Source organism: Zeugodacus cucurbitae, chromosome 4 (assembly GCF_028554725.1).
Source record: "Zeugodacus cucurbitae isolate PBARC_wt_2022May chromosome 4, idZeuCucr1.2, whole genome shotgun sequence".
Classification (NCBI taxonomy): domain Eukaryota; kingdom Metazoa; phylum Arthropoda; class Insecta; order Diptera; family Tephritidae; genus Zeugodacus; species Zeugodacus cucurbitae.
In genome coordinates this window covers 44,641,905-44,669,862 of record NC_071669.1, presented here as the reverse complement: position 1 = coordinate 44,669,862, position 27,958 = coordinate 44,641,905, and the positions used below count along the sequence as shown (strand labels likewise).

General features: G+C 35.5%; 3 protein-coding genes across 7 annotated transcripts in view; 2 read left to right on the top strand and 1 right to left on the bottom strand.

The window, feature by feature from the left end:
• The window catches only part of LOC105221101 (serine/threonine-protein kinase NLK2), a 229,718-nt gene that overhangs the window by 163,874 nt on the left and 37,886 nt on the right, over positions 1-27,958 (bottom strand). The window lies entirely within an intron of this gene.
• LOC105221099 (angiopoietin-related protein 3) lies at positions 18,140-20,301 on the top strand. Its single transcript, XM_054229394.1, has 4 exons — positions 18,140-18,625; positions 18,684-18,778; positions 18,850-19,914; positions 19,992-20,301. The coding sequence occupies exons 1-4, from the start codon at positions 18,536-18,538 to the stop codon at positions 20,110-20,112; spliced, it is 1,371 nt and encodes a 456-aa protein (XP_054085369.1). The 5' UTR covers positions 18,140-18,535; the 3' UTR covers positions 20,113-20,301.
• Positions 20,442-24,203, top strand: LOC105221098 (uncharacterized). 2 transcript variants are annotated; one of them, XM_029046129.2, is made up of 4 exons: positions 20,442-20,940; positions 21,822-21,947; positions 22,012-22,106; positions 22,165-24,203. In XM_029046129.2, exons 2-4 carry the CDS (start codon positions 21,855-21,857, stop codon positions 22,421-22,423), a joined length of 447 nt encoding a protein of 148 aa, XP_028901962.2. In that variant the 5' UTR covers positions 20,442-20,940; positions 21,822-21,854; the 3' UTR covers positions 22,424-24,203. The 2 variants fall into 2 exon arrangements, with proteins under 2 accessions (XP_028901962.2, XP_011196087.2); XM_011197785.3 differs by having other exon boundaries at positions 20,453-20,940; positions 21,814-21,947.

Below are 27,958 nucleotides of genomic sequence, written 5' to 3'. Positions count from 1 at the left end.
ACTTGCCATTAGCCCTCTTTAAGAGGAGCGAGTCCCAAACATCGTTGGACAGATTCAACAATCTTCTATTAGGGGAAGAGGTACTCGCTACCAGCTGATACGATTCGACCTCAAACTGGACCAGATTTGTCCACTGCACTTCAAACTTCTTAGCCCGAAATTGGACTATCGATACCTGAAGACTCCAGCAGACATACACCTGAATCCAATGTGATATCTAGTCAATGTCTAATCGAATTGTTATATTCCGTACTTAGATCAAATAAATGTGACTGGGTTCTTTATAAAAATCGTCTGGAGTGTTTTCGAAAAAGAAAAGAAAGAAATCGGTTTGCTTCGAAGAGCTTTCTTTTACAAGATTTTTATAGAGATTAAGTTGTTTTAATGTTTGTTTAGAAGCGCAGGTAGTGCCTTTTTGGGAGACTCTACAGACTGTATTATAGTCCAAAGTAGAAATGTGGATTCTTCCGATGGGAAAGAACAAATATGTAAAGAATAGCCTTTATATTAATGTAAGCATATATTTCCGATAATAAGATAAGTAAAGTGCAAGAGCCGACTGGAGATTGCTTAGTGGCTTGTTGAAATTACAGAGCTTAATACGTATCCATATGTAATTATGAGTATATGCGCACATTTTGCTGTGCGAACAATGAAGACACTAGGCAAACACTCATCCAACCGCAAATAAAATGTGTAAATACTTGAGTCGACTGAGGCATCCCGTACTACATATTGCTACAATTCCACTTATCTGTACACCTGTGTACCCAGCTTACCAGCTGCACGACCTCCTCCCTTCGAGCTTAGCTCATCGTTAAATGCTCTCTGCATTGCTGCTTGAGTTTTATGCTTATTTGTCTGGTTAACAGTTTTGTTTGGTTTATGAACCCGCATAAATGAGCACCGCAATCGTGTTTCAACACCCCGCCGCAACCACTGCGACTGAGTTCATCTCGGTGGCGGTGCATTTCATTTGACTACAATGACACAAAGGCACCAACAACCAACAATATTGAAGCTCGAAAGTTCTAAGTGCTTTTGCTAGACGACAAATCGCACAAAGGCGAAGTAAAACGATTTATTTGAGACAGCACGCGTGTGGCTGTGTGTGTGTGTGTCATTGAGCTTGCGCTTAGAAAATGTCATTAACCGCTGGAGTTTGAGCTTATGTATGTGTGTACGTCTTACCGCAAGAACTCGCATTTAAAAGTGTTTGCTCTGGTGATAACACAAATTTCAGGGAAGAAAAGCAAGTTATTAAAATTTAAGAAAACATTTTCGCCGACAATCTGGATGAAGTTGACGTCATATAGATTTTGCTTTTGCCAATATTTGTTAATACCAGAAGTTTAACAAAACTTTCTATTCTTTGAGATCCCCCTGAAGATAGTAAATTATGTTAAAGAAAAACTAATCAGGATCAACACTAACAAAAAAAGATATCTGAAGTTCTTTTGAGAGTTTAGTGACGTAATAGATTTATTAAGACTAATATTAAGACCCTCTCTAGACAATATAAAACAAAACTCTACAAGTCTCTTATTATTCCCGTCCTGCTTTATGGTGAAGAAGCGTGGACGATGTCAACATCAAATGAGACGACACTAGGGGTTTTCGAGAGAAAGGTTCTGCGGAAGATTTATGGTCCTTAGAGCATTGGCAACGGTGTCTACCGCAGACGATGGAACGATGAACTGTGTGAGCTATATGAGCTATTCGACGACATTATATTATATATTAGGTCAACAACTTTGCTTCCGTTGTTTTTGTGGAAATTTAAGTTTCTTTTTTTTATAAAACCGGTTATAAATGTCGATGAGCCTTAGCCGCACTTTTCTTGGAGTTAAAAAAGAAAACCAAAATTTCCCGCAAATGTCGAGAATTCGGCTCAAAAAGTGACTTTTTCAGTTGAGAATAAGTTTGGGATGCAAACAGATCTCTACAAATATTTTGCTGGGTTAATGTTGACACAAATGTCCAAGATCGATTAAAAAAAAAATCGATTTAATCGACCAGTGCTTGACCCTAGAGACATCTATTGGAAAACCAACGTTGTAGACCTAATAGTTCAGCGAATAATAAGACAGTGGCTACGCTGGCAATGTCATGTGGTTCGAAAGGATGAATTCGCTCCAGCTTTGAAAGTGTGCGATGCCTACGCCAATTGCGTACACATACAATACCACAAATAGTAGAATAAAAACGAATCGAATTTTTTCAATTATTTCTTCAGATTATTCATAACTTACCTCATGCGTGGTAAAGAAAGAGAGTGCATAACAAAGAGGCTTACATAAATAAATAGTAGGAGTGGATTTTCATATGTTTCAACTCACCTGAAATGAAAGAAAGTTAAGAAAACTTAGAATATTTTATGTAAAAAATTGTGTACGTTTAAGAACTACCCGATCAAATTATATTATTTTATTATTATAAATAAATTTATTTATCAACAAGTAAGCTAAGGCTCAGTTCGGGTGTGACCGAACATTTTATACTCTCGCAATTGATTGCAATATATTTTTATTTAGATAACACACAATTTGACCCAATTTGAAAATCCTATAATTAGGTATATGAGAGCTAGGGAAAGTTATGACCCGATTTTAAACATTTCTGACACAGAGACACACTATTAGAAGAAAAATATTTCCTCTGAATTAAATTAAAATATCTATGAGATTTACCGAAATTTTCGCTAAAAAATTACCATGGGGCACTGAATTCTTCAGATTCGACATTCGAGGCCTGCAAAAGTTATAGTCCGATTTCGACAAATTCCGATTTTCACAAGTGATGCCACAGATCATATACAGTATTTCTGTAAAGTTCATTTCATAAAGTCATTGGTTCCTTATGTATACATTATAAAGTGAAGGAATAAGATGGAGTTCAAAATTGAAATTACATGGGAAGTTGTCGTGGTTGTGAACCGATTTTATCCATTTTCCACACGTGTCATCAGGGTGTCAAGAAAATATTATATACCGAATTTTATTCGGATCGGTCGAGTAGTTCCTGAGATATGGTTTTTGCCCCATAAGTGGGCGATGCCACGCCCATTTTCCATTTTGTAAAAAAATCTGGGTGCAGCATTCTTCTGCAATTTCTTCTGCAAAATTTAGTATGTCTGACGTTTTTCGTTAATGAGATAATCCACTTTTAGTAATTATCAACTTAACCTTTGTATGGGAGGTGGGCGTGGTTATTATCCGATTTCAACTATTTTCATAGCGTGGGATGGGGTACATAAGAGAACCGACTGCAAAAAGTTTGGTTTATATAGCTTCATCGATTTGCGAGATATATGCAAATAACCGTTTCGGGGCGGGGCCACGCCTACTTCCCCAAAAAAACAACATCCAAGTATGCCCCTTCCTAGTGTGATCCTTCTTTCCAAATCTTACTTCCATAGCTTAATTAATGGCTTAGTTATGACACTTTATGTGTTTTCGGTTTTCGGCATTTTGTGGGCGTGGCAGTGGTCCGATTTTGCCCATTTTTGAAAGCAATCTCCTCAGGGTGCAAAAGAATACGTGTTCCATACTATACTGATGCTGCCAATGAACACGCGGTAGGTTGAACACCAGAAAATATAAAAATAGCAGTTCAAAAAGTTCAGAGATTAATTATGCTTTTGATTTTCGTAATTTTTAATAAAAATGTGTACAAGATAACCTTTCAGTTAAAGCCAACTGATGCAATCTCACATGCATATAAGAACAATTAGTAAACCTTCAGACATTCTTTTTCAACCAGTTAGCGATGAAATGCAATTATTTCTAAGCATTAGTGAATTTATCGGCGCAGCAGCAGAAGCCTGGCAACTAGCGAAACGGGAAGCACTTAACACAATACTTAAGTGAGTGGAAGAACACAACGTTAAGCGCAAATATACGCATGTATGTAGGGATACAATTGAATAAATACTTTTAACTAAACTAATTTCGATTCTTAGCACTGGCACACAGCTACAACTATTTGTGTTTGTTTGTAAGTATGTATGTACGTGTGCGCAGTGCCATTTGAGTAAATGCATTTGAAATTAATTGCGCTTGCGGAGAGAGGAAATACACAATGCGTGCCGGGTAATTGTAAATTAATTAATAGCGCATTGCAAAATTACGAGCGGACGGCACTGAAAGCGCGCAGAAAGCAGTAGAAAAACAAGAACAAAAGCAACGTACGCACAAATTATAAATGTGCTTGCCACACGCGCATGCAACACAACACACGCGCGCCAATATTTTGCGCGCTGGCCGCTTGGCTGCCTTAAAGGCATTAGCAGGAGCAATGACAGCAGCAACGGTGGCAGCGTCGTAATTTTGCCGCATAAATTACCATTGAAGTATGGACTTAATCAATTTATGCATTTAAAAGGTACTATAGCATAAAACTATTATACTTACATACATACATGTACATACAATATAAATACATATGAATATCTGCAACAACACACATACATATATACGTGTGTACAGAGCAACTCTGTGTTGTAGCTTGCACCGAGTCTACTGACAACCGCCAACACCTACACGCAACAGTAAATGTGTAGCGACTTCATGTTTTTGCTGTTGTTATTGCTTTGTTGCAGTCCAATCGACATTTATTTTTATTTCACATATTTTTGTTAATTGTATTATTGTATTTATTGCGGTTCTTTCTTTTCTTCTATATAATTTTTGTTTTTGTTGGCGATAAGATTTAAGGCTGATAATAGCATAGACAGCTATTTTTTTTTTACTACTCTCGCAACAAAGTTGATAGCAACAAAGTTGCTAAAGAGGGTATTATGTTCACATAACGGTTGTTTGTAACACCCAAAACTAAACGAGTTAGATACAGGGTTAGGTTGAAAATTACTAAAAGTGAGTAACCTCACTAATGAAAAATGTCAGAAACATTAAATTTCACAGATGTAAGATTTTTTACAAAATGAAAAATGGGCGTAGCATCGCCCACTTATGGGTCAAAAACCATATATCAGGAACTACTCGACAGATTTCAATGAAATTCGGTATATAATATTTTCTTGACACCCTGATAACACGGACAAAATATGGGCGAAATCGGTTCACAACCACGATTACTTTCCTTATAACTCAATTTTGAATTCTTATCTTATTCTTTCACTTTATCATGTATACATAAGGAACCAATAAAGATAGCGAAATAAAACTTTACACAAATAGTGCATATCATCTCTGGCATCACTTGTGAACAAATTGTCGAAAACGGACTATAACTTTTCAAGGCCCCAGGTATCGACCATGTTGAACTCAGGGCCTAAGGATAAATTTTAACTGAAAATCTGGGTAAATCTCTGTAATTCAGAGGAAATTGTTTTCTTCTAATAGTGTGTCTCTGTTCCAAAAATTATTAAATTCGGGTCATAACATCTCTTAACTCCCATATACCTAATTATAGGTTTTTCAAAAATATCATCTTCTAGCTCCAATATAGGTTATAGGTTTTTAAAACTACGGTGGGCTTTATTCCGCATATATGTATTGGTTAATATGTAAGATATCTAAGCAAAATTAAGTGAGCGTATAGTCTTGGATATAGTGCACCTTGCTGGTGAAAATGACTGAAATCGGTTCAGGTTCTGCCCTCATTTACTATGTGCTGATTTTCGTTATTGTATTAATCTTTATGCCGAATTTATCGGTAAATTTGTGTGTTATCTTAATAAAATTTCTTTAAAAATCTTTTTTTAATCGGTTCTTTGTTATCTTACTTAAATATTATTTGCTTGGACACGGCATTGGCTATAAAGACTAAGATCGAATGTATGCAGAGTAAAAATAAATCAGCTCTAAAAAAATTTAAGGCTGATAATAGCATAGACACCGCTTCCATATGTTTTAATGTTATCATTAACTCAATGTTATACTGTCAAAAAATATTCACAAAATAATTTTGAGATGAGGTTCCCAGACCTGGCCGAACAATACCGCGATGTTAACCCGATTGTCGTGAGAATGATTTTAGCTTTATTCTTTTCCTTTGCTTTTTACATTAAGCGGTTCTCTTTTAGAGATTACATGGGCTTACTAGCCTCAGAATATCGATTATTTTTACTGTCTTACAACATATCAACTATATTCTTCTAAAATTTTAAGTTGATCCAAGTAATAGTCTAAAGAAGTTGCGCGACCCAATGTAGCTTTATACGGACTCAACTTTTTCCCAAGGAAATGACGGGTCCGTGGCAGAGTTTTTAATACTTTTCTCCAACATTTTCAGCAATCCTTCAATAAATGTATATATTTTTAAGTTTACATGGACTTTACAACATCTCTCTACAATATTGTGTGAAACTTTCAAGTTGTTCCGAGTAATAGAATAATAATTCCTCCTGTAATCCTCCAAACCTCTATTTTCCAATCGGAAACAGCGATAGTCCCTGTCTAATTTACACCAATCTCATGAAACCTAAAACAACTTTATGCAGAAATTCTACGACGCTCCAAGTTCAAAGTCCTTGTGCTGGCTTAAGACAACTCAGATCTATACATAACCTTAAAGGTCGATACGAAACTTTTCAGCCTGTCTAGAGAGTATATACAGCAAGCTGAAGAGATGACAGCGCTTTAACCAAAATAAATCCATTATATTGAGACGCGCATTTCCATCGATGGAGCTCAACTTGAACACTAAAGCCATATTTTTTCATCAAAACATTAACTTCATCGTGGGATACTATATTCTAACGAGAAACTTCCTCCATTTACCGAGTTTAGATTCATTTCATTAAACGAAGTTCGACAAGTAATACCACAGTGGCTCTAAACATAACCATTTAAAATATATTGCAATCCAGTGGCAACCATTGTCACACAACCTAACCTACAGTTCGCCACCTGATTTGTTTAATAAGTGCCTAGGGTTGCTTCAAAGATGCTATAATTAATAAGAAATGCGCCCTTACGGCAATTTTCTTATTAAAATTCACAATTAATTTCGTAAGCACCTTAACCTATACTTTATTGTTGTAGAATATATAATTCTTTTATTTTTTGCTTTGAGTAATTTTCGACTTTTCAACGGCGCAGTAAGTCAGTCAGTCAACTTCAGCTATTAGTTATGACTTATTAGCTACTCATCTGCGCTAATTGATTTTCGTTTTGCCTACCGCCGGCAAAACAAAGCTGTTGCGCCACTAACTCAAGTTACTAAACTTATGTAATCCATATGGTGGCAATTTATGATAAATGATACACTGAATAGGCCATCATAATGAACGACCGGCAACGTCATTCGCTACATTCTACAACATTTAATTTTGTTTTTTTTCGATTTTTTTTTTTTCGAAGACATCGATCGATGCGCCTTAGAAATAGTTGCTGGTTGGAGTGGAGGTCGGTCGCATGCCAGCTGCTAAGCGACAAGGTCATACAATATTTTGCTCATCCCTTCTACGCTGCTATTTTTGGACCAATGTGCGTCAGACGTCGAAAGTAACAAAAGTTAATTGGATTTATATTCTTTATTATTTTGTTACAGTTATAGGCGTTAATTGGAAATTACACTGTAGATTTGTACTTTTTTTTCCTTTCTCGTGCAGTTGATGTAATGTAACATCTCCAAAAAATGTTAGTCGTTGGTAGGCGCGCTCTCTTCATACAACTCACTCAGCGGTAGTAGGAGATGAGCAAGTCATATTAGTTTAAGTTCTTCTTACTTTTCTAACGAACAGCATTTTCATCTGAATACTTCGAGAAACCGATCTTGAGGGACTCGGGGTGTTGCAAGGTAGCTTAAAATAGGTTAGATTCCTATGGAACTTCCAAAAGTCTGTCACTTCAACACAGGCTATGTGTGCTACTAAGTTATAAGTTGTGAAATTATGAAAGAAGAGACAGTAAAAGATGTAAAGGGTGATTTTTTAAGAGCTTGATAACTTTTTTAAAAAAAAAACGCATAAAATTTGCAAAATCTCATCGGTTCTTTATTTGAAACGTTAGATTGGTTCATGACATTTACTTTTTGAAGATAATTTCATTTAAATGTTGACCGCGGCTGCGTCTTAGGTGGTCCATTCGGAAAGTCCAATTTTGGGCAACTTTTTCGAGCATTTCGGCCGGAATAGCCCGAATTTCTTCGGAAATGTTGTCTTCCAAAGCTGGAATAGTTGCTGGCTTATTTCTGTAGACTTTAGACTTGACGTAGCCCCACAAAAAATAGTCTAAAGGCGTTAAATCGCATGATCTTGGTGGCCAACTTACGGGTCCATTTCTTGAGATGAATTGTTCTCCGAAGTTTTCCCTCAAAATGGCCATAGAATCGCGAGCTGTGTGGCATGTAGCGCCATCTTGTTGAAACCACATGTCAACCAAGTTCAGTTCTTCCATTTTTGGCAACAAAAAGTTTGTTAGCATCGAACGATAGCGATCGCCATTCACCGTAACGTTGCGTCCAACAGCATCTTTGAAAAAATACGGTCCAATGATTCCACCAGCGTACAAACCACACCAAACAGTGCATTTTTCGGGATGCATGGGCAGTTCTTGAACGGCTTCTGGTTGCTCTTCACCCCAAATGCGGCAATTTTGCTTATTTACGTAGCCATTCAACCAGAAATGAGCCTCATCGCTGAACAAAATTTGTCGATAAAAACATTTCGAACCGAACACTGATTTTGGTAATAAAATTCAATGATTTGCAAGCGTTGCTCGTTAGTAAGTCTATTCATGATGAAATGTCAAAGCATACTGAGCATCTTTCTCTTTGACACCATGTCTGAAATCCCACGTGATCTGTCAAATACTAATGCATGAAAATCCTAACCTCAAAAAAAATCACCCGTTAGTAAAAAACTAAGGAGGCTTTCGTTTTGAGTATACTGTTTGTAAAGCTCCAGTTACCGATGCTTGACTTGACTCAGCTTCGAAAAATTTGGCTTGGAAAACTTAGATGCAGTTATACTTCACACAACTTCAACTTCAGCTGTTATTATTATAGTTTCTGGGTAGAGTTGCCAGATGTGCATATTTAGCTTTAAAATTAAGTTTTTTAAATTAAAATATCACCAAGATTGAAGATTTTAAAACTAGTATACAAAAAAAATCTTCACTATTAGGAAATCTGTGAACACGTGAAGATTTTATGTTTGAAAGAAAACTCTTTAATAAATATATGAATATAGCTTTGAGCAGAATACCACAAAAGAAACGTGCACACGTAGTTCAGTTTTTCGATATTTGGAATTGTTACAATATGTAATAAATTGGAGCCAGCCAAGCGTATATATGATAGGTGAATAAATAATTTATTCAAATTGTATTTGAACATTTACAATAAATTCGCAAAATATTTTTTTTCTGAGCAGATCACCACAAATTCTTGCAGAGATTCGCAATAGTTATGTTTCTGTTGTAAAAATTACCCTCATATCGTACCTATTTGATTTTATTTGTTTATTGCACTTAAAGTTAAACAAGTATTTGCGTTATAAATAAAATAAACGATTTTTTTATTAAACACATTAAAAAATAATTGTTGTGAAAAAGGTATTTTCCTCTGAATTATCTTATTTTCTCTTTATTTGAAGATTTATAAATATTAAAGATTAGAATTTTAACATATTTAATTTTAACCGAAAACTTTCAGGCAACACTGGAATAGTGTCATAATGAGAATGAAAAGAGAAGCAGTGAGAGAGGGAGAGCAGTTCAAATGTCAACGTAACTTAGAGTTCTAAATTCAACAGACTTTCAAGTCAAGTCATGCGTTCGGTAATCAAATACATGCAAGGCCCATTAAACGGATCTTTTATGTGACAGTTCTCAAGTCTCTCTAGGTCAAGTCAAGCATCGGTAACTGGAGCTTAAGCCACACAGAATCAAAGTTATAGAGTCTGAGATGATGTGGGTCGCCGAAACGCTGTTCAGAAGCAGAGCGAATTTTTAACAACTCACCTTTAAGAGAGAGAGAGAGAAAGAGAGAAAGAAAGAGAGAGCGGAAGAGAGAGAGAAAGAAAGAGAGAGCGGAAGAGAGAGAGAAAGAAATAGATAGAGAGAGAGATAGAGAGAGAGAGAACGAAAGAGAGAGAGATAAGTAGATATGAACTGTCGTGCGGAACAAAACATTTTTGGAATATTATATGATATGTGAAGATTTTTAGCTATAGCGAGATTCTATTTAAACAAGGAACACAATAGATGAATTTGGCTTGGACCATAACACCGTACAATACTCGGCTGGCTATTTTTCCCGAATGAATGAGTCATAAGTAAAAAAAATATTTTTCGATTTTCGAAGTTAGCCTCCAAAATAAAAATATACATATATGGAATCGACTTAAAAAAATATTATTAATTACAGGATATAGCTACTAAAAATCCAAACTATAGACATAATCCAAATTTTCTTCTTAGTTCAATGGTATATTGAACTTTTTCGTCAAGTTTATATGGTAGATGTTATAAAGGATCCAGTATTTTCGATTTTAATTTTTTTTTTTTCGAAGAACAAACATTGACTTTTCATAGCATCTGCCATCAATATCAGATTTTTTGTTCGCCCCCGTACCATATAGAGGGAATCTTTTAAAATTCTGCCTCGATAGTAAAAGTTTAAATTTTGTATTATGCCCTGGTCGCAAAGTTCGGGTTATGGAAGGGAATTTATATGAAATTTTACTTCTAGGTTAGGTACTTCTATTGTCGATTCAAGGGTTCGGTTATGAAAAAGGAGATCTTCGAGTTATGGAAGTTCAACTGTATATAGAATTTTTTAAGCAAGAATCACTGCGCCGACGAATTTGGGTCGCAATTGGTCCGAACGAAAACGATTGATTTTGTTGTATTTGCCAGCAGATTTGCATTGCATTTGAATGTCACTGCGCTTGTTGTGCGATGTTATGTTATGCTATGCTGATTTTGTCAGCGATTGTCTGCCACAGACAAATGCAGATACACAAAATATACGTAAGCTTGCTGATATACTGATATACGCTATGCGAGCGACAATTGCGGGTGCAGGAATTGCCGAAAATTCTGCTTGTGCTTAATTGTGGCCGCACACTAACAGTACACACGAATGCATAGTAGCAATGCCACTTGCCAATTCAATGCACATTCAACTTACTTGAACTGGAAAAATGACAGTACAATAGAATGCCTGAATGTAGAATAAAATTTAAAAGTTTAATTTTATATTAAAAAAAAAAAATAAATAAATAAAATAATCTACAAAATGCCAAACTAAAAACCCCAAAAACTTTCAAACATAGTTTTTATTATTATTTTTTGGCAATTCTTTTCCGAAAAGCAACTCGTGCTTGTCGGTTGTCAGCGCAATTGTTCTACTTCGGCTTAACTTTGCTGCACAAATATGTAAAGTTAGTTTAAGCGTATTTATTTATTTTTTATTATTTCCGTTATTTTATGCGCACTTTTTGTTGTTTGTGTTTTCTAATACCGAAATTTTTGCATTCCAATACACTCGACGCTGCATTTATTGCATATATGTATGTATGTATGTACATATGTATCTCACAGCCAGATTGGGAGTTTGTTGCAACTGCAGCTGTCAGCGGCACTTTGTGCACTGTTGGCAATGCAACGCTGTCAGCGACATAAACAGTGCATTTAACTTGGCAAAGGGTGACCCCTCAGCACAGTCTCCACTTCTCTCTCTCTCTCTATATCTCCCTTTTGGCGCTTAAGCCAGAGCAACAATAAAATATTCTAAACATCATTGCGCAGCTCATGGTAATCAGCTATACGAGCCAACAACAATTTAAATGCCAAATGCATTATGCAACATTATTAAAATTATTGAAAAATGCAAATATGCCGTTACTGTTATTTTTAAGTACAGTACTTTATAAAAATAGAGTTAAACGCATGAGCAACTGAACTTTATTAAAGCACATCAGACATTTTTTTTAAATCCGCAGCAACAACGCACTTCAAATTGTTCTGGTAATTGTTCAGGTTAACGAATCAAGATTATTTTTAATGGCTTTTGAAGCTAAAGGTATTTATTTTAACTTGTGAAATGAATTAAGACTAACGTGATTTGTATTTTTTGTGAAATTAGTGTTTTATATCACCTATTTTTTGTACCTTTTTTCTGCGTCTTCAATGTGTTTACATAAAGTTTTAGTTGTGTTCCCCCGCGTTCCCCCGTTAGATTTATTTTTCATTGTCTTTACCAGAGTCTTAAGGTAATAAAAGTGTTAAAGTTAGGTGCGGAAATGTGCAGATGTAGAAGTAATCGTCAAAATAATAATGGCCTTTGAATTAACTATTTTTAAGTTCAAACTCATTATATATATATATATTTGGCGTAGGAACCGCTTTAAGCGATTATAGCCGAATCCACCAGAGCGCGCCACTCATTCCTCCTTTTTGCTTTTTGGCGCCAACTGGAAACACCAAGTGAAGCCAGGTCACTTTGCACTTGGTCTTTCCACCGGAGTGGAGGTCGTCCTTTTCCGCGGCTTCCTCCAGCGGGTACTGCATCGAATACTTTCAGAGCTGGAGTGTTTTCTTCCATCCGTACAACATGACCTAGCCAGCGTAGCCGCTGTCTTTTTATTCGCTGAACTATGTCAATGTCGTCGTATAAATCGTACAGCTCATCGTTCCATCGTCTGCGGTATTCGCCGTTGCCAATGTTTAGAGGACCATAAATCTTGCGCAAAACCTTTCTCTCGAAAACCCCAAGAGTCGTCTCATCGGATGTTGTCATCGTCCACGCTTCAGCGCCATACATCAGGACGGGAATAATGAGCGACTTATAGAGTTTGATTTTGGTTCGTCGAGAGAGGACTTTACTTTTCAATTGCCTACTCAGTCCAAAGTAGCACCTGTTGGCAAGAGTGATTCTGCGTTGGATTTCAAGGCTGACATTGTTGGTGTTGTTAATGCTGGTTCCCAGATAAACGAAATTATCTACAACTTCAAAGTTATGACTGTCAACAGTGACGTGGGAGCCAAGACGCGAGTGCGCTGACTGTTTGTTTGATGACAGGAGATATTTCGTCTTGTCCTCATTCACCACCAGACCCATACGCTTCGCTTCTTTATCTAGTCTGGAAAACGCAGAACAAACGGCGCGGTTGTTGCTTCAAACTCATTATAATTGGACTAAAAAAGCTTGGAGAGAAGGATAAACCATCTTTATTTCAATCTATGTACGGTTTACTAGAGGATGCATTATAAGTTTTTGTTCTAATTATAATGGCTGTTGAATGACAGTGAAAAAATGAACTGTATTAAATTGGTTGATTATTTGCTTTTTTCCTACAAGATTTTTTTATATGATATTATTCTTACAGGTTGAATGTGGGGGTTGGATGAGGGAAACTATAACGTCAAATCATGTTCAGCTTTTTTCTCGCTTTCTTAACTTTTTTTCTAAAGCCTTACTGAAAGCTTTGACGCCGCGACCATGACCATGAGAAGTATTTTTGCGCATGATTGCCATATAATGGCAATTACAGTTCTATGGGAGCTATAGGACCTAGTAGTCCGATGGGGACAATTTTTCTACTATATATTTAAAATAATTTTCTAGATTTTTGGTGAAAATTTCAAAGCGATATCTCAACGGGAAGTATTTATGACCGCACCTTCATGCAAGCCGAACCACTGTGCACTGGTTAACTAACTTCCGGTTAAATTGTGCATTTCCTCTAAATTGAAATACATGTAGACCTAACACTACGTCAACACTACATTCCAAAATATCCTTATTTTTACATAGAAGTGTTTACATTAAAATAACGGTTAACCAGTGGTTGAATAACTGCCGGTTAAGTCAAATATTTAACCGAAAATTCCAAAATGTTGACTCAATGTCCGTTTAGAGCACATCTTACAGAGAAATGTCCACTAATTTTAACCTATTGTTAACTAACTCTCAGTTATCTTGATGTTAGAACGTGTCTTCCAGTTAAGTAATACTTATGTATAATATGTAAGTCAATCGAATGTTAACTAACTTCTGTTTCTTTTAATGCATCTAAGATCATTTCAACAGCAACAATATTTCATTCGTTGGATATTTCATCTGGGTAATTTGGATACACGGTTCTTGAGTATGGAACACGTTTTTTAAGCAGTTCGTTTTCTATTTATTTTTGGTTTCTCTTTTCCATGTCAGCTGCTCCAGTTCTGCAGAAAATACCTTTTTCTTTCTTTTTTACACATTTTCAGTTATTTACTTGTATATTGGTGTCGTAATGTTACTACTCTGACCGTATGTGGTAGGCGTCCATGTGTTATTATGTGTGTATGTATGTATGTATGTGTAAATATGTAAATATTTTTAAGCGCCACATTCACGCGCCCAAAGTGGGTCAGCAGCAATGTAAAATGACACAAGTGACGACACAATTGCAAATGCACTTCTCACAGAATCACATACATAAATATGTGTATGAAAGAAATATACTATATATCCATATATAATATGGACATTTGGGAAAGGGGCCACCACAAGTGAACTATAGGTATATATACATTATTAGTGCCTATATTACAGTTTATGATTTTCTATGCTTAATAGATCTAAAATAACAAATTATATTTTTTTTATGAGAGCAGGTAAATATGATTAGATAACGAGGTCATTGGGTAGCCTTATGAGTTTGAAAAAATATACATAAATTAATAAAAATGGTCCGATTTCGCTCATCTTCGAAAGCAACCTTCCTAAGGTGCCAAGAAACATGTGTTGGAACACAGTTTCAACAAGATATCTCAATTTTTACTCAAGTTGCAGCATGCACATACGGACAGACAGACAAATAGCGACCACATGGCTATTCTGGCCGAAGTTTCGTTACACGGAGAGACGGAACTCCTCAGTAGGAACAGGTCTAAGAAAAGAGGCTGCAAACAAAAAGAGTTCGACCCGGACCTTTTTACGGCAGCCTGGCGCGCAGCAAATGTTCGATGCGAAGACGCAGCCCACCTGGTATCCGCAGTTCAGAAAGAACTGGTAGCAGCATGTGACGCAACTATGCGCAGGATAACGCACCACACCAAACGAAGGCCAGTATACTGGTGGAATGAAGAAATAGCCACGCTCAGAAAGCTATGTCACTTATCTAGACGTCGCCTACAGCGCAATCAGGGTGGAGATAATGAAAACAGTCTCAGAGAAGCGTTTAAAAACCATAAGAAACTCCTGAAGTCAGCTATTACCCGCAGCAAACGAAATTGTTTTGAAAAGCTCTGTGAAGAGGCAAACGTAGACCCCTGGGGAACAGCATATAAAATTTGTATGACAAAATTCAAAAATAAGTCACAGGAAACCAAAAGTGCATCATTTATGAAGAAAGTCGTCGAAACACTATTTCCGACGCATGACCCGATCTCATACGCTGAACGACATGACGAAACGGCTGAGTCACCGCTATTAGTTACGGAAGAAGAACTATTGGTCATAGTAAAAAAAATTAAAAACAACAAAGCGCCTGGAATAGATGGTATACCAAACAGAGCCCTAAAGGAAGCTATGTACAATGCATGCATAAAAGAAGGAGTGTTCCCCGACCCCTGGAAAGTCCAACGCTTAGTTCTCCTTCCAAAACAAAGGAAACCACCGGAGGAACCTTCATCGTATCGACCCTTGTGTATGCTCGACACAATGGGTAAAGTATACGAAAACATTATACGAAACCGCTTGGAAGTTGCAATCCAGGAAGCCGGCGGATTAACTGAGAGACAATACGGCTTCATAAAACGCAGATCCACTATCGACGCACTAAAGGAAGTCGTTGACACTGCAAAAGATGCAGTCAGTGGAAAAAGATGGAAAGGTGGTACAAAAAAATACTGCGCACTGATTACCCTGGATGTTAAAAACGCGTTCAACTCCGCAAAATGGGCAAACATTATCAACATCTTATATGTAATGCGCGCCCCCCAATACCTCATTAACATAATAATAAGCTATTTTAAAAACAGAAAACTAATATTTGACACGGACGAAGGCACTAAGAGCTATTTTATTTCGAGTGGAGTACCGCAAGGATCGGTCTTAGGCCCCCTCTTATGGAATTTGATGTATGACGGGGTTCTAAGAATACAACAACCAAAGAGCGTGAAATTAATAGCATATTCTGACGACCTTATAGTGGTAGCAGTGGCCAAGCACCTCGATGACCTCAGGAGAAAATGCAATTAATGCATCAACGGTTTACGCCAATGGTTTTCTTCCATGAGTCTGGAACTAGCAGAGCATAAAACTGAAGTGTTGCTCATAAGCACAAGGAAAATTCAGGAAAGATTAACTCTCACTATTGGGGAGTGTGAGATTATCTCACAGCCACAGCTGAAGTACCTGGGGGTAATATTAGACTCAAGGTTAAAATTCAAGGAGCACTTGGCGTACTCGTCGAACAAAGCAAACAAAATCTATAACGCCTTATCAAGAATGATGGCAAATAAGGGCTGCGTGCGTTCCGGCCGAAGATTTTTAATTGCAAAGGCTATGAGCTCTGTAATTTTGTATGCGGCGCCAATATGGATTCAGGCGTTAGATGTTAAAGCGTATGCGAGACCAATAAACGCAATACATAGACTGTCGGCAATAAGAGTAATAAGTGCTTTGCGAACCATATCTAGCGATGCTGCTGAAGTGTTGGCCAGCATGCCGCCTATTGACATCCAGGGAGATGAATTCGTGCGACTGCATATGGTAGCAGCGCCCCCCTCAGAGAATAAAAAGTTAGACGAGAGGAAAACGAGCATCTTGAAGTGGCAGCAACAGTGGGAAGCCTCAACTAAAGGACGGTGGACACACAGACTAATACCAGACATCCATTCGTGGATATATAGAAAGCATGGTGACCTTGATTTCCACCTGACCCTAATTTTGAGTGGTCACGGGTGCTTCAGAAGTTACCTATACAAATTCCGTAATGACGTTAGTCCGTACTGTCCGGTGTGTGCAGAGTCCGTAGAAGACTCTGAGCACATATTTTTTTATTGCCCTCGCTTTTTAGATATAAGGGACAAGTTGATAACAACCATGGGTGGTAACTTGACTGTGGAAAATTTGACAGCAATTATATGTCAGTCCTCTGATAATTGGAAAGCTGTTAGCGAAGCGGCAGCCATAATAATGACAAAATTGAGACATCTACAACAGGCTAGGCGTCAGTCAGTCCGCGCTATAGAGGAGACTTAAATTGTCTTGACACTCCCATGAAGTAATACTTAATCCGGTAGTTCCGTGGGAGTGTTTTGTGCTGGGAGTAGGTTAGGTTTAGCGGATTAAAGTTCCGCACTTCGGCTTTCGATGCTTCCCCCTACTATAAAAAAAAAAAAGACATAGGGATTTGAACTCCACTCCTGATCACTTTGGTTTATACAAGTCTATATCTAACTCGTTTAGTTTTGGGTGTTACAAACAACCGTTATGTGAACAAAGCTATTATACTCTCTTCAGCAACTTTGTTGCGAGAGTATAAAAAGTGTATCGAGTGTTTGAGATTTATATCAATAAATAGTCAGTACGTTAAGGCTTATTGCGAAAGTATTCTAGTGAAGAATAGATTTGTCGATAGCTTACTACTTACTTCATTTCGATAAACAGAATGCGATATAAATTTCTAATGTTATCGCGTCTTTCTAGACTATTAAGAGTCTTAAAAAGCATACAACTATTAGTTAACTGCCATACAATAATTAAAATAATATTTTTAAATTATCGACTAATCGAAATATATTTTTTTAATTACATAAACTTATTTATGTATATAAATCGAATAATGTAGCTGTATATAAAATCGCTTGGAAACATTCAAACTATATATAGTAAATCTCAGTTCTTTATAAACAAAATTTCACAAGCGTATTGCTAAAAAAATTAGTTATTTAATTAAATTTCAGTTCACATGAAATCGATGAGTTCTAATCTTCATCTCAGAAACCCCTAACGGTTGGTCTTAAAATAATTTAATAAATAATAATTACCTAATTCGTGGAACTTAAATCAGCAACGCAAGATTATGAAATTAAGAGCAATATAAGAGAGTTATTACTCTACCAATTGTATCTCTCGGTATGACACACTCATCGCAATTTTTAATTAATCACGCTCACTGTTTGTCTCACAATCCTCCGGTTCGCCGGAACTTGCTATTAAATCAATCCGCGTATGTCAATTATGACTATTATTTGCTATGAAACATTTTGTGACAGTTGCCGAAGTGAAAGCAATAAGTCAGGTCGTAAACGAGTCCGACTTAAAGCCCATTGATAAGCGCGATCTTTTAGAAAACGAAATCAGTGCACTTTAATGTGAAGGACTTTGAGAAAAAGTGAATTTTTTTAATTATGAAATATTACAAATTCTGAGAATTGTTGTAAACAATAAAGTGGCACAAAATAATAACGAAAAACAAAAATATGTTTGATGTAAAATGAATATGTAAATACCGTGATAAGGGTACGTGCACTCTCTCTTATTTAGTTAAACCGGCATATGAGAGTTGATAGTGTTCACAGTAATTGTATAAATTTCATATCATCATAGTTACAGCAATTTTCATGTTATTATGACAGTGTTAGGCATTTATTACGTTTATTTGCCGTTTTTAATATTGCTTTGTAGTAATGTGGCCAGATCGGCGGATGGCGAAAGCAACGTAATATATTTAATTGTATGTGAATGTGATATATATTAAACAAATTGCCATCTGACAGGTATACACACTAGTTTTCGGCAGCGGATCAACTATAGCAGATTTACATAAGCAGATCAAAATTGTACGAGAAAGACTAAAAGAACATCATCAGAGGTGAAAACACTCAATAAATTATATATAATATAATTAATCGCCTATACTACTTTCGACTCTATAATTTCTAGTCTAAATAATCTGCAGCAAAACTATGCAAATCTACAGAAACGTTTTATCAATCTGGAGCAAACGCAAAAGCTGCAAATTAATGATAATTTATTGTCGAACCTACAAAAATTCATCCAAACAAAACTCAGCGCACAGAGCCAAGAGCTGGTGCAAAAGCAAACTAACTACAAAAAGACACTACAGAACATATTGGAAAGGCAAAATAAATCAATTAAGGATGAATTAAAGAAGTTCGAGACCAAAGTGCAAAATGAACTGCATAAAGAAGACGGCGCTGAAAAGCAGTTATGCGGGCAAACACCAATTGAATTTTTGAAAAATCTACGAAATAATAAAGAAGAGATAAAAAAGTTACCGCCAGAAGCTAATACAATATTAAGCGATATTTTAAATATAATACAAAATAGTGTGCCAGTTGCATCCAACGAAGTTAATTGGCCTTCGTATGAAACATTTCTGCCGTATGGGGACGGCAAAGTCGTCGAAATTAATGCGAAGCCAGCAGCTGGTGTTGAGATTGCAAACAGCTGCGACGACGCGTTGAAGTCAGCACAGGATGCGGACGAAGCAGTTGACAGTATTTTCGCTTTGAATATGACGAAATATAATTTAGCCAATATGTATGGTTATTGCTTAAACGATCCGAACGGTGACAGTGCGTGGTTGGTTATACAGCGTCGTATTGATGGTGAATTATCATTCAACCGCAATTGGCAGGAGTACAAAATGGGTTTTGGCAATTTAGCTGGTAGCTTTTTTATTGGACTTGAGCGTTTACATAAAATACTACGGAACTCGCATGCCCAACTATGGATACAATTGGGCACAGAGTATGTGGAAAGTCCTTATAGAATCTATAATAGCTTTTCTATAGCCAATGAAGAGGATAAATATCGCTTAACATCGGTGTTTATAAATGATGACACTGATGATGATCTGGTCGACGCAATAGATTGCAGTTTTCAAACATATGATGTCAAGAGCAATGACAATAATTGCGCTAAAACAATGCAAGGTGGCTGGTGGTATGATGAGAAAAGTAAGGAACTTAATTGCAGACCTGGGTGAGTAGTTTCTCGAAGTATAGTATAATGTGGTGCGGTGTTTCATTTGGTTTTAAACGATTTTACCAAATTTCCAGGAATTTGAATGGAAATCTTGAAGGTGTCATTTGGAATGAGGTTGAAAAAGTAGTTTACACTCATATGGCGATAAGGCTTACTGATCCTAGCATAAAAGTGGTAATTCGTCAGAAAGACTGAGATGCCTGGCTGCTTATATACTCATATGTACATTGTGTACGTTTTAGTATTAAATATAGGAATATAGGTTTAGGGTAATTTAAAATAATATATTTAATAACAAAGTAGTAAATGTAATATATATAATAAATATATATGTATTGCAATAAAAATAAAAAAACACAAACACATTTAAAATTCCATAATGAAAAGTATGGCAGTTTGGCTTCACTCTATGGTTCATCGAAAGTGTGATAACCTTGTAGCACACAGGCAAATCGACAGTTGTGTGCCTATGTCTAGGTCATAATAATGTCGTTTTACTGAGAATAATAAAAGATAATTCGCTTTCTTCTCACTTCTATCTCTAGCGGCGGCGCGTTCACTTTTATATCAATTGTTGTGCTATGAAATCAATAAACAGTAACATTTGTGGGTGCGTTGCATGCGGTAGCAAATTATTCCTTAAAGTATTGTTTGAAAATAAATAAAAAAGTGGAGTAAAATAATCGAAAAAAACAGCAAGCAGAAGCGGCTCAAATCGAGATCGAGAGATTAGAATTTGTCTTTTTTCCGCGAAAAGTGAAAGTTATATACTTAGAAGTCTTGATAGATGTGTCTATCTACTGATAGAAAACGACGTTGAATCGTGTTAATCGTGATGAAATAACAAATAGTCGGCTATATAAAGCAACTCTCTTATATGAATCTCTTAATACGTACGAGATTCTCAGGGCTATATGACGACATGTTCTCGCTTACTTTGTAGCGCCTCTGCTACATTTTTGGATTTACCATTTTCATTATCGCTACAGTTCTCCCCAGCGAACCTTCTTTTTGAGAGTCAAGGTAAGTGCTGATCAACAGTTGTGAAATTGAAAATTTGCCTTTTGAACAAATGAATTCGATTCTAGTGACTCAACCTAAAGGTATATATTCATAAAAAGGTGACAATTTAATTTTGTAATATCTATCAGTCCATCTGATCGCTAGTGAAGCATACCTAGCGTATGTCGGTGGGTTTCAAAATTTCAAAATTTTTAAATTTTTTTATTTTGTCTTATTAAATAGTGCAATATGTTTAAAATATTATCCAAAAATATCAAATCAATCCGAGTAATATGCTAAGAGTTATATCTTTTGGAAGTTCCGCCCGTCAGGCCACGTCAGTACGAATGTAAAACTTTAAACGCGTTTATCTCAAAACTCAATGTTTCAAGTCGATGGTCGATATGAAGTGATTTTGTTCAAATTTTGCACACATCTTTGGAATAACATTAACTAGTTAATGAAATAAGGATTTTTTTTATTTTTATTACAACTATTTTGTTCGACCAAAAAAGTGAGTTTTTTGATTAAAATTCTGTCAAAAATTCAAATTTTTTTATTTTCTTTTTTCTTTCGTTCATTAACTAGATTTACCCATGTTCTATCGAAATATTTTTAGTTTATTGTTTTTAAATTAACCAATCATGAGTTATGATATACACGCATTAGCTTCTTTTGGAGACCGGAAACGGCTAAGTTTTCGAAAATTTTAAATACAAATTTCAAAAAAATACTATTTAAATATGTCTCTTTGATATGATAAATTCTTTAAATTAGATATATGATTTTATATATTATATTAAAAAGCCTCTGAAACTCACCTAAACCCTTAATATAGTACCATCATTATAGATCTTTAATTTCATTAGTTATTAATATTTTTTTTTTTTCTAGCACACTAGTATTAATTTCGCTACAGCGCCTGCCATATTATTATGACAAGAAGTACAATTTCCTGCCTATTGTTATATTTCTTCATACTATGCTGTCTCTATGAAGACCTCAAAGCGGCTGATGAAGATGATGATGTAAGTAGAAACACATAACGTTATCTCGAAATAAATTACATGCAATTATTTTCATATATTACAGGCCTTCACACTGGTCTTTGGCAGTGAATCATCACTAGAGGATGTGCAGCAAGAAATCAACGATGCCAAGGAAACTCTAACAGAAGTTTTAAGGAGGTATTTATTTAAAACCCATAAAAATTAAAGAAATTTAAATCTAATATACCTACTTTAGCTTTATCCATCTATTTGAGGACTATGACAGCTTCGTTAAACGTTTTGACAAACTAGATACTGCGCAGAGTAAACAAAATGGCAATTTGCAAAAACAACTGGAAACCATTATTGAGGAAAGTCTTGCGCTACAGAGCACGGAGCTTACGCAACAGCTGATGACCGAACCAAAATGGCTGCAGGACCAGATGAGCGCTGAGCTGAATTCATTTATCGATGAATTGCAAAAGAGCGAAAACAAATTGCTTGTTAAAAACTAACAAAAAGCAGCGTGAAGTCAGGAAAATTTCATATTTATTTGATAACAAAATTGCAAGAGGACACAGCGACACTGAATAATAATAAAAAAAATGTTAAACTTATGGAATTGTAGACGCTTCTAAAATTACTAAAGACTATTATAAAGAGTCTCCCGTGTATAGATTAAAATAGGTAGCAAGCAACAGACCGGGTCACTAAGCATGTCAAGTTCAAAACACTGTCGGTCAATAGTATAAACACATGTGTCTCCATTATGTGAAATCTTCAACTAAATAACTTTTTTATTTTTGCCATAAAATAGAGAATTTTGCAAGCAAATATGTTAATATATACATACACATACATATACACACGCACTTAAATAGAACAAAAGCACGCACTGGCAGAGCGGGTGCACTGGCGCAGAAGATTTGCGTGTAGGTGAATCACTTGTTAATAGCCGACAGGTTAAGACGATCAGCGAAGCAAGAAAACCATTTCCAAAGGTTGTGTTAAAGAATGCGTGTATGTGCTCTTAATAGTATGCAGTAGCAAAGCTGCTTTGTTGCTACATTAAAAAAAATTCAAAAAAAAAAATCAGAAAGAAAATTAAAACTTCACGCGTGTTTTTTCTTTTTTTTCATTCAGAAGCATTAATAAGCCAAATCATAAATCGGGTTTAATGCACTGCTTTCGTTGTCAAGCAATTAAAATTTTATTAAAATCACAATGGCAGAAGCAGTGGAGGCGGCCACTGTTTTTCAGACTAAAAAGAATTAATAGCTTGTGACTTTAAGCCACTGATGTGGAATGAACAAAGACGGAATTTTAAAGTTCAAATGCTGGGAAATCCGCATTTGGGTGCGTTAGTTCAAAAGTGTTGTTGCAAATCTCGATTTTGCACTGCGAAACGTATAGAAGTGATGAAATATACATTTGGCAAAGATCAGTAATACGATCACAAGATGTCTACAATCTAGAAAAGAATCGATATATCGATAAAAGCAATATAAACGAACGATAAAATATAATTGTCAAAAAATAGCATAAAAATGCAAAAATATTGCCAATTATCGAATTTAAAAATTATCGATATAGAATTATCGTTATCGATTTTTTGAAATATCGATAGTAAATCTTAAAAAGGTGATTCCTTATTAGAAATATCGAAATCTCATATGAAAAGTATTGACAATGATTGGTAAAATATCAATTGCCTAAAAATCGATAGAAAACTATCGATATCAAAAAACAAATATCGATAAAAGCCACATAAGCAAACTTAAGTATTATCCATAGAACATAATTATCAAAAATCACATAAAAAATGTAAAAATATTGCCAAATATCGAGTTTTAAAATTATCGATAAATAAGTATTCACATATCGTTGTCGAATTTTATAAATATCGATAGTAAATTATAAAAATGTGATGATATCGATAGAAGAATGAATGAAAATAAATATATAAATCGTTTTACGAATTGTTAAAAAATCGATAACTCATAGTAAAATATCAATATACTATAGGATACGTAAAAATATTGATAACTCATAGTAAAATATCATTATACTAGAAAAACTTGAAACACTCAATATTAATGTTTGTATATGAATTAGTTTAAGAATTACATTAACTAACGTATCAACACTAGAGTATTCTAATATGATTACCAAACAAGCAAGCTAGTACTCTAATGATAGTAGCTTTACTATAATAATTTTTCGATATTACTAAGTGTATTATGTCACTAACCTCAAATAGTAAGCAATGCATTTTTTGTGCTCACTACTGTGAAACTACTCGAAATATTTAATGGTCTGATTGGCTAGCCCAAAGTAAGAACCTGCATAGAGCAGTATATTTGTATGTCTGTGCGTCTCGATGTTGTCGTCGCCCAGCACAAGCGTTGCGTTGTCCCATGCGTTGGAGCGTAAAGTACATTAAACCTCACACATGAGGTTGTAAGTATACAAAAAAACCCTACGCTAACTAAGGTATATGGTGTCTGACATATGTAAATACGAAGACTACCTATGTACACGAGTGTTACATGCCACATTACGGAGACTACGTGATGAGAATTTTAAACAACTTTGTTTCCAGCAATTATAATTACAATTAAAAAAGAAACTTGTAATGCAATAAAAATACAAAATAATACAAAAGAAGCTTCCTCATTAGAACGCTGTGACATACAACGAAATCTATAAAAACAAAAAGACACAGCAATTAATTCTTGAGGACAAAAGTATATTTTTTGTGTATAATAAAGGTTTCTAGGTACTTCGAGATGAGAACATAACTATAAACCAGGGATAAATATACTGGAAAATGTATAAGGAATCTTTTTTAAGCAAATATCCAACACTCGCAGATTGTGCACTAATTCAGTTGTTGTGGAAATTTTTAGATGAAATAGCCACTTAATTCTTAAGTTTTTCACCTTGCTATCCTAACTCACAAAATGCTTCAAAATCCAATCCGATTACAAATAAATTTATAGGAAGACAGTTTGATATCTTCACTACGCTCATACCACACACAAGGTTGTATTTAGCCAATTAGTCATCTATTATTAAAGCTTACCTTATGAAATCGTGCGTAACGTGAGATAATTATCATTAAAATACTTAACACACAAATTTTCTACGAATTACACAACCGAGCATTATGGCCATATTTTCTCAAATTAGAGATTTTTTATTCAAATGAGTCACTAATTAATGAGTACATTCACTTCTATGCGGCAGTTATTCAGTTTGTTAACTTTTGAACTCACCTGAAATGAGAAGAGGAAGAGAAAATTAATTAGTTTCAAACATGATTAAGATTTAAGTACAAAACTATAAGTAATGTCTTGAGGTAATTATTACAGTAAATCTATTCTGTTATATAAACAAATGTAAATAATTCTAACGTATTTATTACCTGTTAATTTAACGGGATTTTAGGAAATTCAATTACTTTATATGTAGTGAACTCGTGAAAAATCATTTAAGGTAACCTAGAAAATCGATTAAAAAAGTAGCTGAGGTAGTTTGATTTCCGATTTAGCTGGTTAGTTGAGTCCATTGTGATACACATGTCTTTAAAATTGTGGGAAATCGTTTTAAAGCGTAAACTGGATTTTACAGATTTATGTATTTCATTCATTTTAGTCTTTGGCTTGCAATTCTCATCAGGTTTATGGAATAAAAATAACAAAACATTGTCATGCAAAGTAAAAAGGTTCGAAGAAACTAGAATATACACGCGATATACTTATGTTCAGTTTACATATGTATGTACATGCCATATTGGGTTATTACACAAAATTTAATATATAGGAAAGCCTTTCGATCTTAAAGCACATAAAAAAGCATGATTTTTTAATGTATGTATTTCAAAAAAAAAAACTGAAAACGATATAGTGAACAACTGTAATGTGAATCCATTGTTAATCTAAAGATTGCAGTGAAAAAGTATTTTTTTTTTTATAAAATCAAAAATCGCAAAAAAAGCAAAATCGAATTCTTCTTATCATTTCAAAATAAATTTGCTAAATAAATATCGGAGAATATGATTAATTCTCTTCTACTCTTCTCGCACTCACACAACCACCGGTGCCCACATTGCCAAAATTATTTATTTGCTTCCAAAACAAAATTAATATTCATTAAAACTTTCAAAAAAGAAAGCGCCCACTTGTTGTCAGTTTTCATCAAAGCACACACAATTAAGAAACATTTTTTACGCAAATTAAAGCAACAACAAATCATTCTACAGCCCACAGTAGTTCAACCAGCAGGCAGCAGTGACAACAGTGTTTTCAGAAGGATGACATTTTGTATATGAATTGATGAAAGACGTGCACCACCTGCCCTCAACCGTCAACGGGACGCATGTTTCTTGAATTTTTTTGTTATTGTTTTGCTTTGTATAATGAAAGAAAAAGCAAAATAACGGTAAACAAATACCGTTTATATGTGTATTTTTATATATTTCGAGGATTAAAGTCTTTAAGGCTCGCGTTGGCGAGAAGATTCGGAAAATTACTGTATTGAGCATATTCATAGCATAAATGGGATCTTCATTCTGGAACATGTTTTGTTCAGTAAAAGCATGTTATTGAAAATATATTACAGTTTCATAAGACCGAAATCTCATAGAGTAGAACACTAAAAAACCGAGTCTCGCGATTATCTCGAACTATTAGGAAAAAACACCCTTCCGAATCTGAAAAACAGTGCTGTAAACCCAACTAGGTTCCAGCTGTTTCATGTACAAACAATTTGAATGCATTCTGTCAAAATGTCCTGCGAAATCATAAAACCCATAAAGTAAATGTCACTGCTATACTGTTACAAAACAGTCGCTTAGCGAAAGTGTGAGAGAGCTAGAGAAGAGAATGTGTGAGCTACGCACCACGACGACTAGGTTGCCGTTATGAAATGCATAATAAATATGAAACTGATGATAATACATGCCAGTCACACAACGAAACCAAATCGTTGTTGGCGGGCAAGGATATAATGATGAATGACATTTTCACCGAAGGACGGGAATAAGGATAAGCCGTCTTCGCAACCCCTGCGCTTGTAACACTTACAATAGTCATAGCAACAACTTCACCAACCAACACAGACGTGAAACAATTGAAAAGCTCATAACGCCAAAGGATGCGGAAGTGAACAGCAGACGGCTGGCTGGCCGGTCGGCAGTCAACTCTTGACAGTACGTATGTATGTATATGTATTACGATGGCGCGTCTGTGGTTGACACACGCAGACAGCGTAGCATTTCGGAGATCAGCGGAGTGCGTAGTCACGAAGGTTTGGGAAGATTTTCGATGCATAACGAGTGTGTTCAACCCTCGACAGTCAGCCCTCCGCTGTGGTGAATGCACACGCATGGAATTTAACATGCGTCGTCGCCGGTTTGCGGCAAACGAAAACTAAAGAACCAGCGCTGCAAAGTTGAGAGTGAAAAATCTACAAACAATCATCACCAGACTGCAGACCGAAATGTGCGTGTGACGCACCGTGGAGTGTGAAAGATTGCAGTCGCATGTACTTAAGGCCAGCTGGATTAGCATATGGCGGGTTATGCATAAGTATATATAGAGGGGAAGTGCTCACCACTATTGTAAAAGATCCTTGATGCATGAAGCATTCACTCGAAGGTCTGTCCTTTAGTTAAAAATAAATTAAATACAGAAAGGTCTATGATAATTTTAGAATTCTGTTTTAAACTCACAATTTGATTCTATAGAAACAGAGAGTATTAGAGCACTTAAATTGTTTTTATGTAGATTAGAGAGCAACGATTTCCTTTGAAACCGTCGAGGCTTCAAAGCTTCTATAAGAACACAGTGCTGAACAGCTAATTCAAATCTGGAATATTCATATGAGAGACCACTTTTAATCAGTAACCCTGAATGTATGCTACAAAATGGAAAATATTAACTAGAAATTCAATTTATCGAAGCTTACTTATACGCAATGTACTGTACGGGTATACCGATCATTTTATACTTATAATAATAACCTTTAGATAAGTTACCCATTCCCGC

What these genes read in the sequence shown, in the direction of transcription:
- LOC105221098 (XM_029046129.2), top strand. Translation starts at nt 21,855, where the DNA reads ATGACAAGAAGTACAATTTCCTGCCTATTGTTATATTTCTTCATACTA. An exon ending in CGGCTGATGAAGATGATGAT is followed by an intron (nt 21,948 to 22,011) that starts GTAAGTAGAAAC and finishes CATATATTACAG; the next exon opens with GCCTTCACACTGGTCTTTGG. An exon ending in CTAACAGAAGTTTTAAGGAG is followed by an intron (nt 22,107 to 22,164) that starts GTATTTATTTAA and finishes TACCTACTTTAG; the next exon opens with CTTTATCCATCTATTTGAGG.
- LOC105221099 (XM_054229394.1), top strand. Translation starts at nt 18,536, where the DNA reads ATGACAGTGTTAGGCATTTATTACGTTTATTTGCCGTTTTTAATATTG. An exon ending in CGGCGGATGGCGAAAGCAAC is followed by an intron (nt 18,626 to 18,683) that starts GTAATATATTTA and finishes GCCATCTGACAG; the next exon opens with GTATACACACTAGTTTTCGG. An exon ending in CTAAAAGAACATCATCAGAG is followed by an intron (nt 18,779 to 18,849) that starts GTGAAAACACTC and finishes TATAATTTCTAG; the next exon opens with TCTAAATAATCTGCAGCAAA.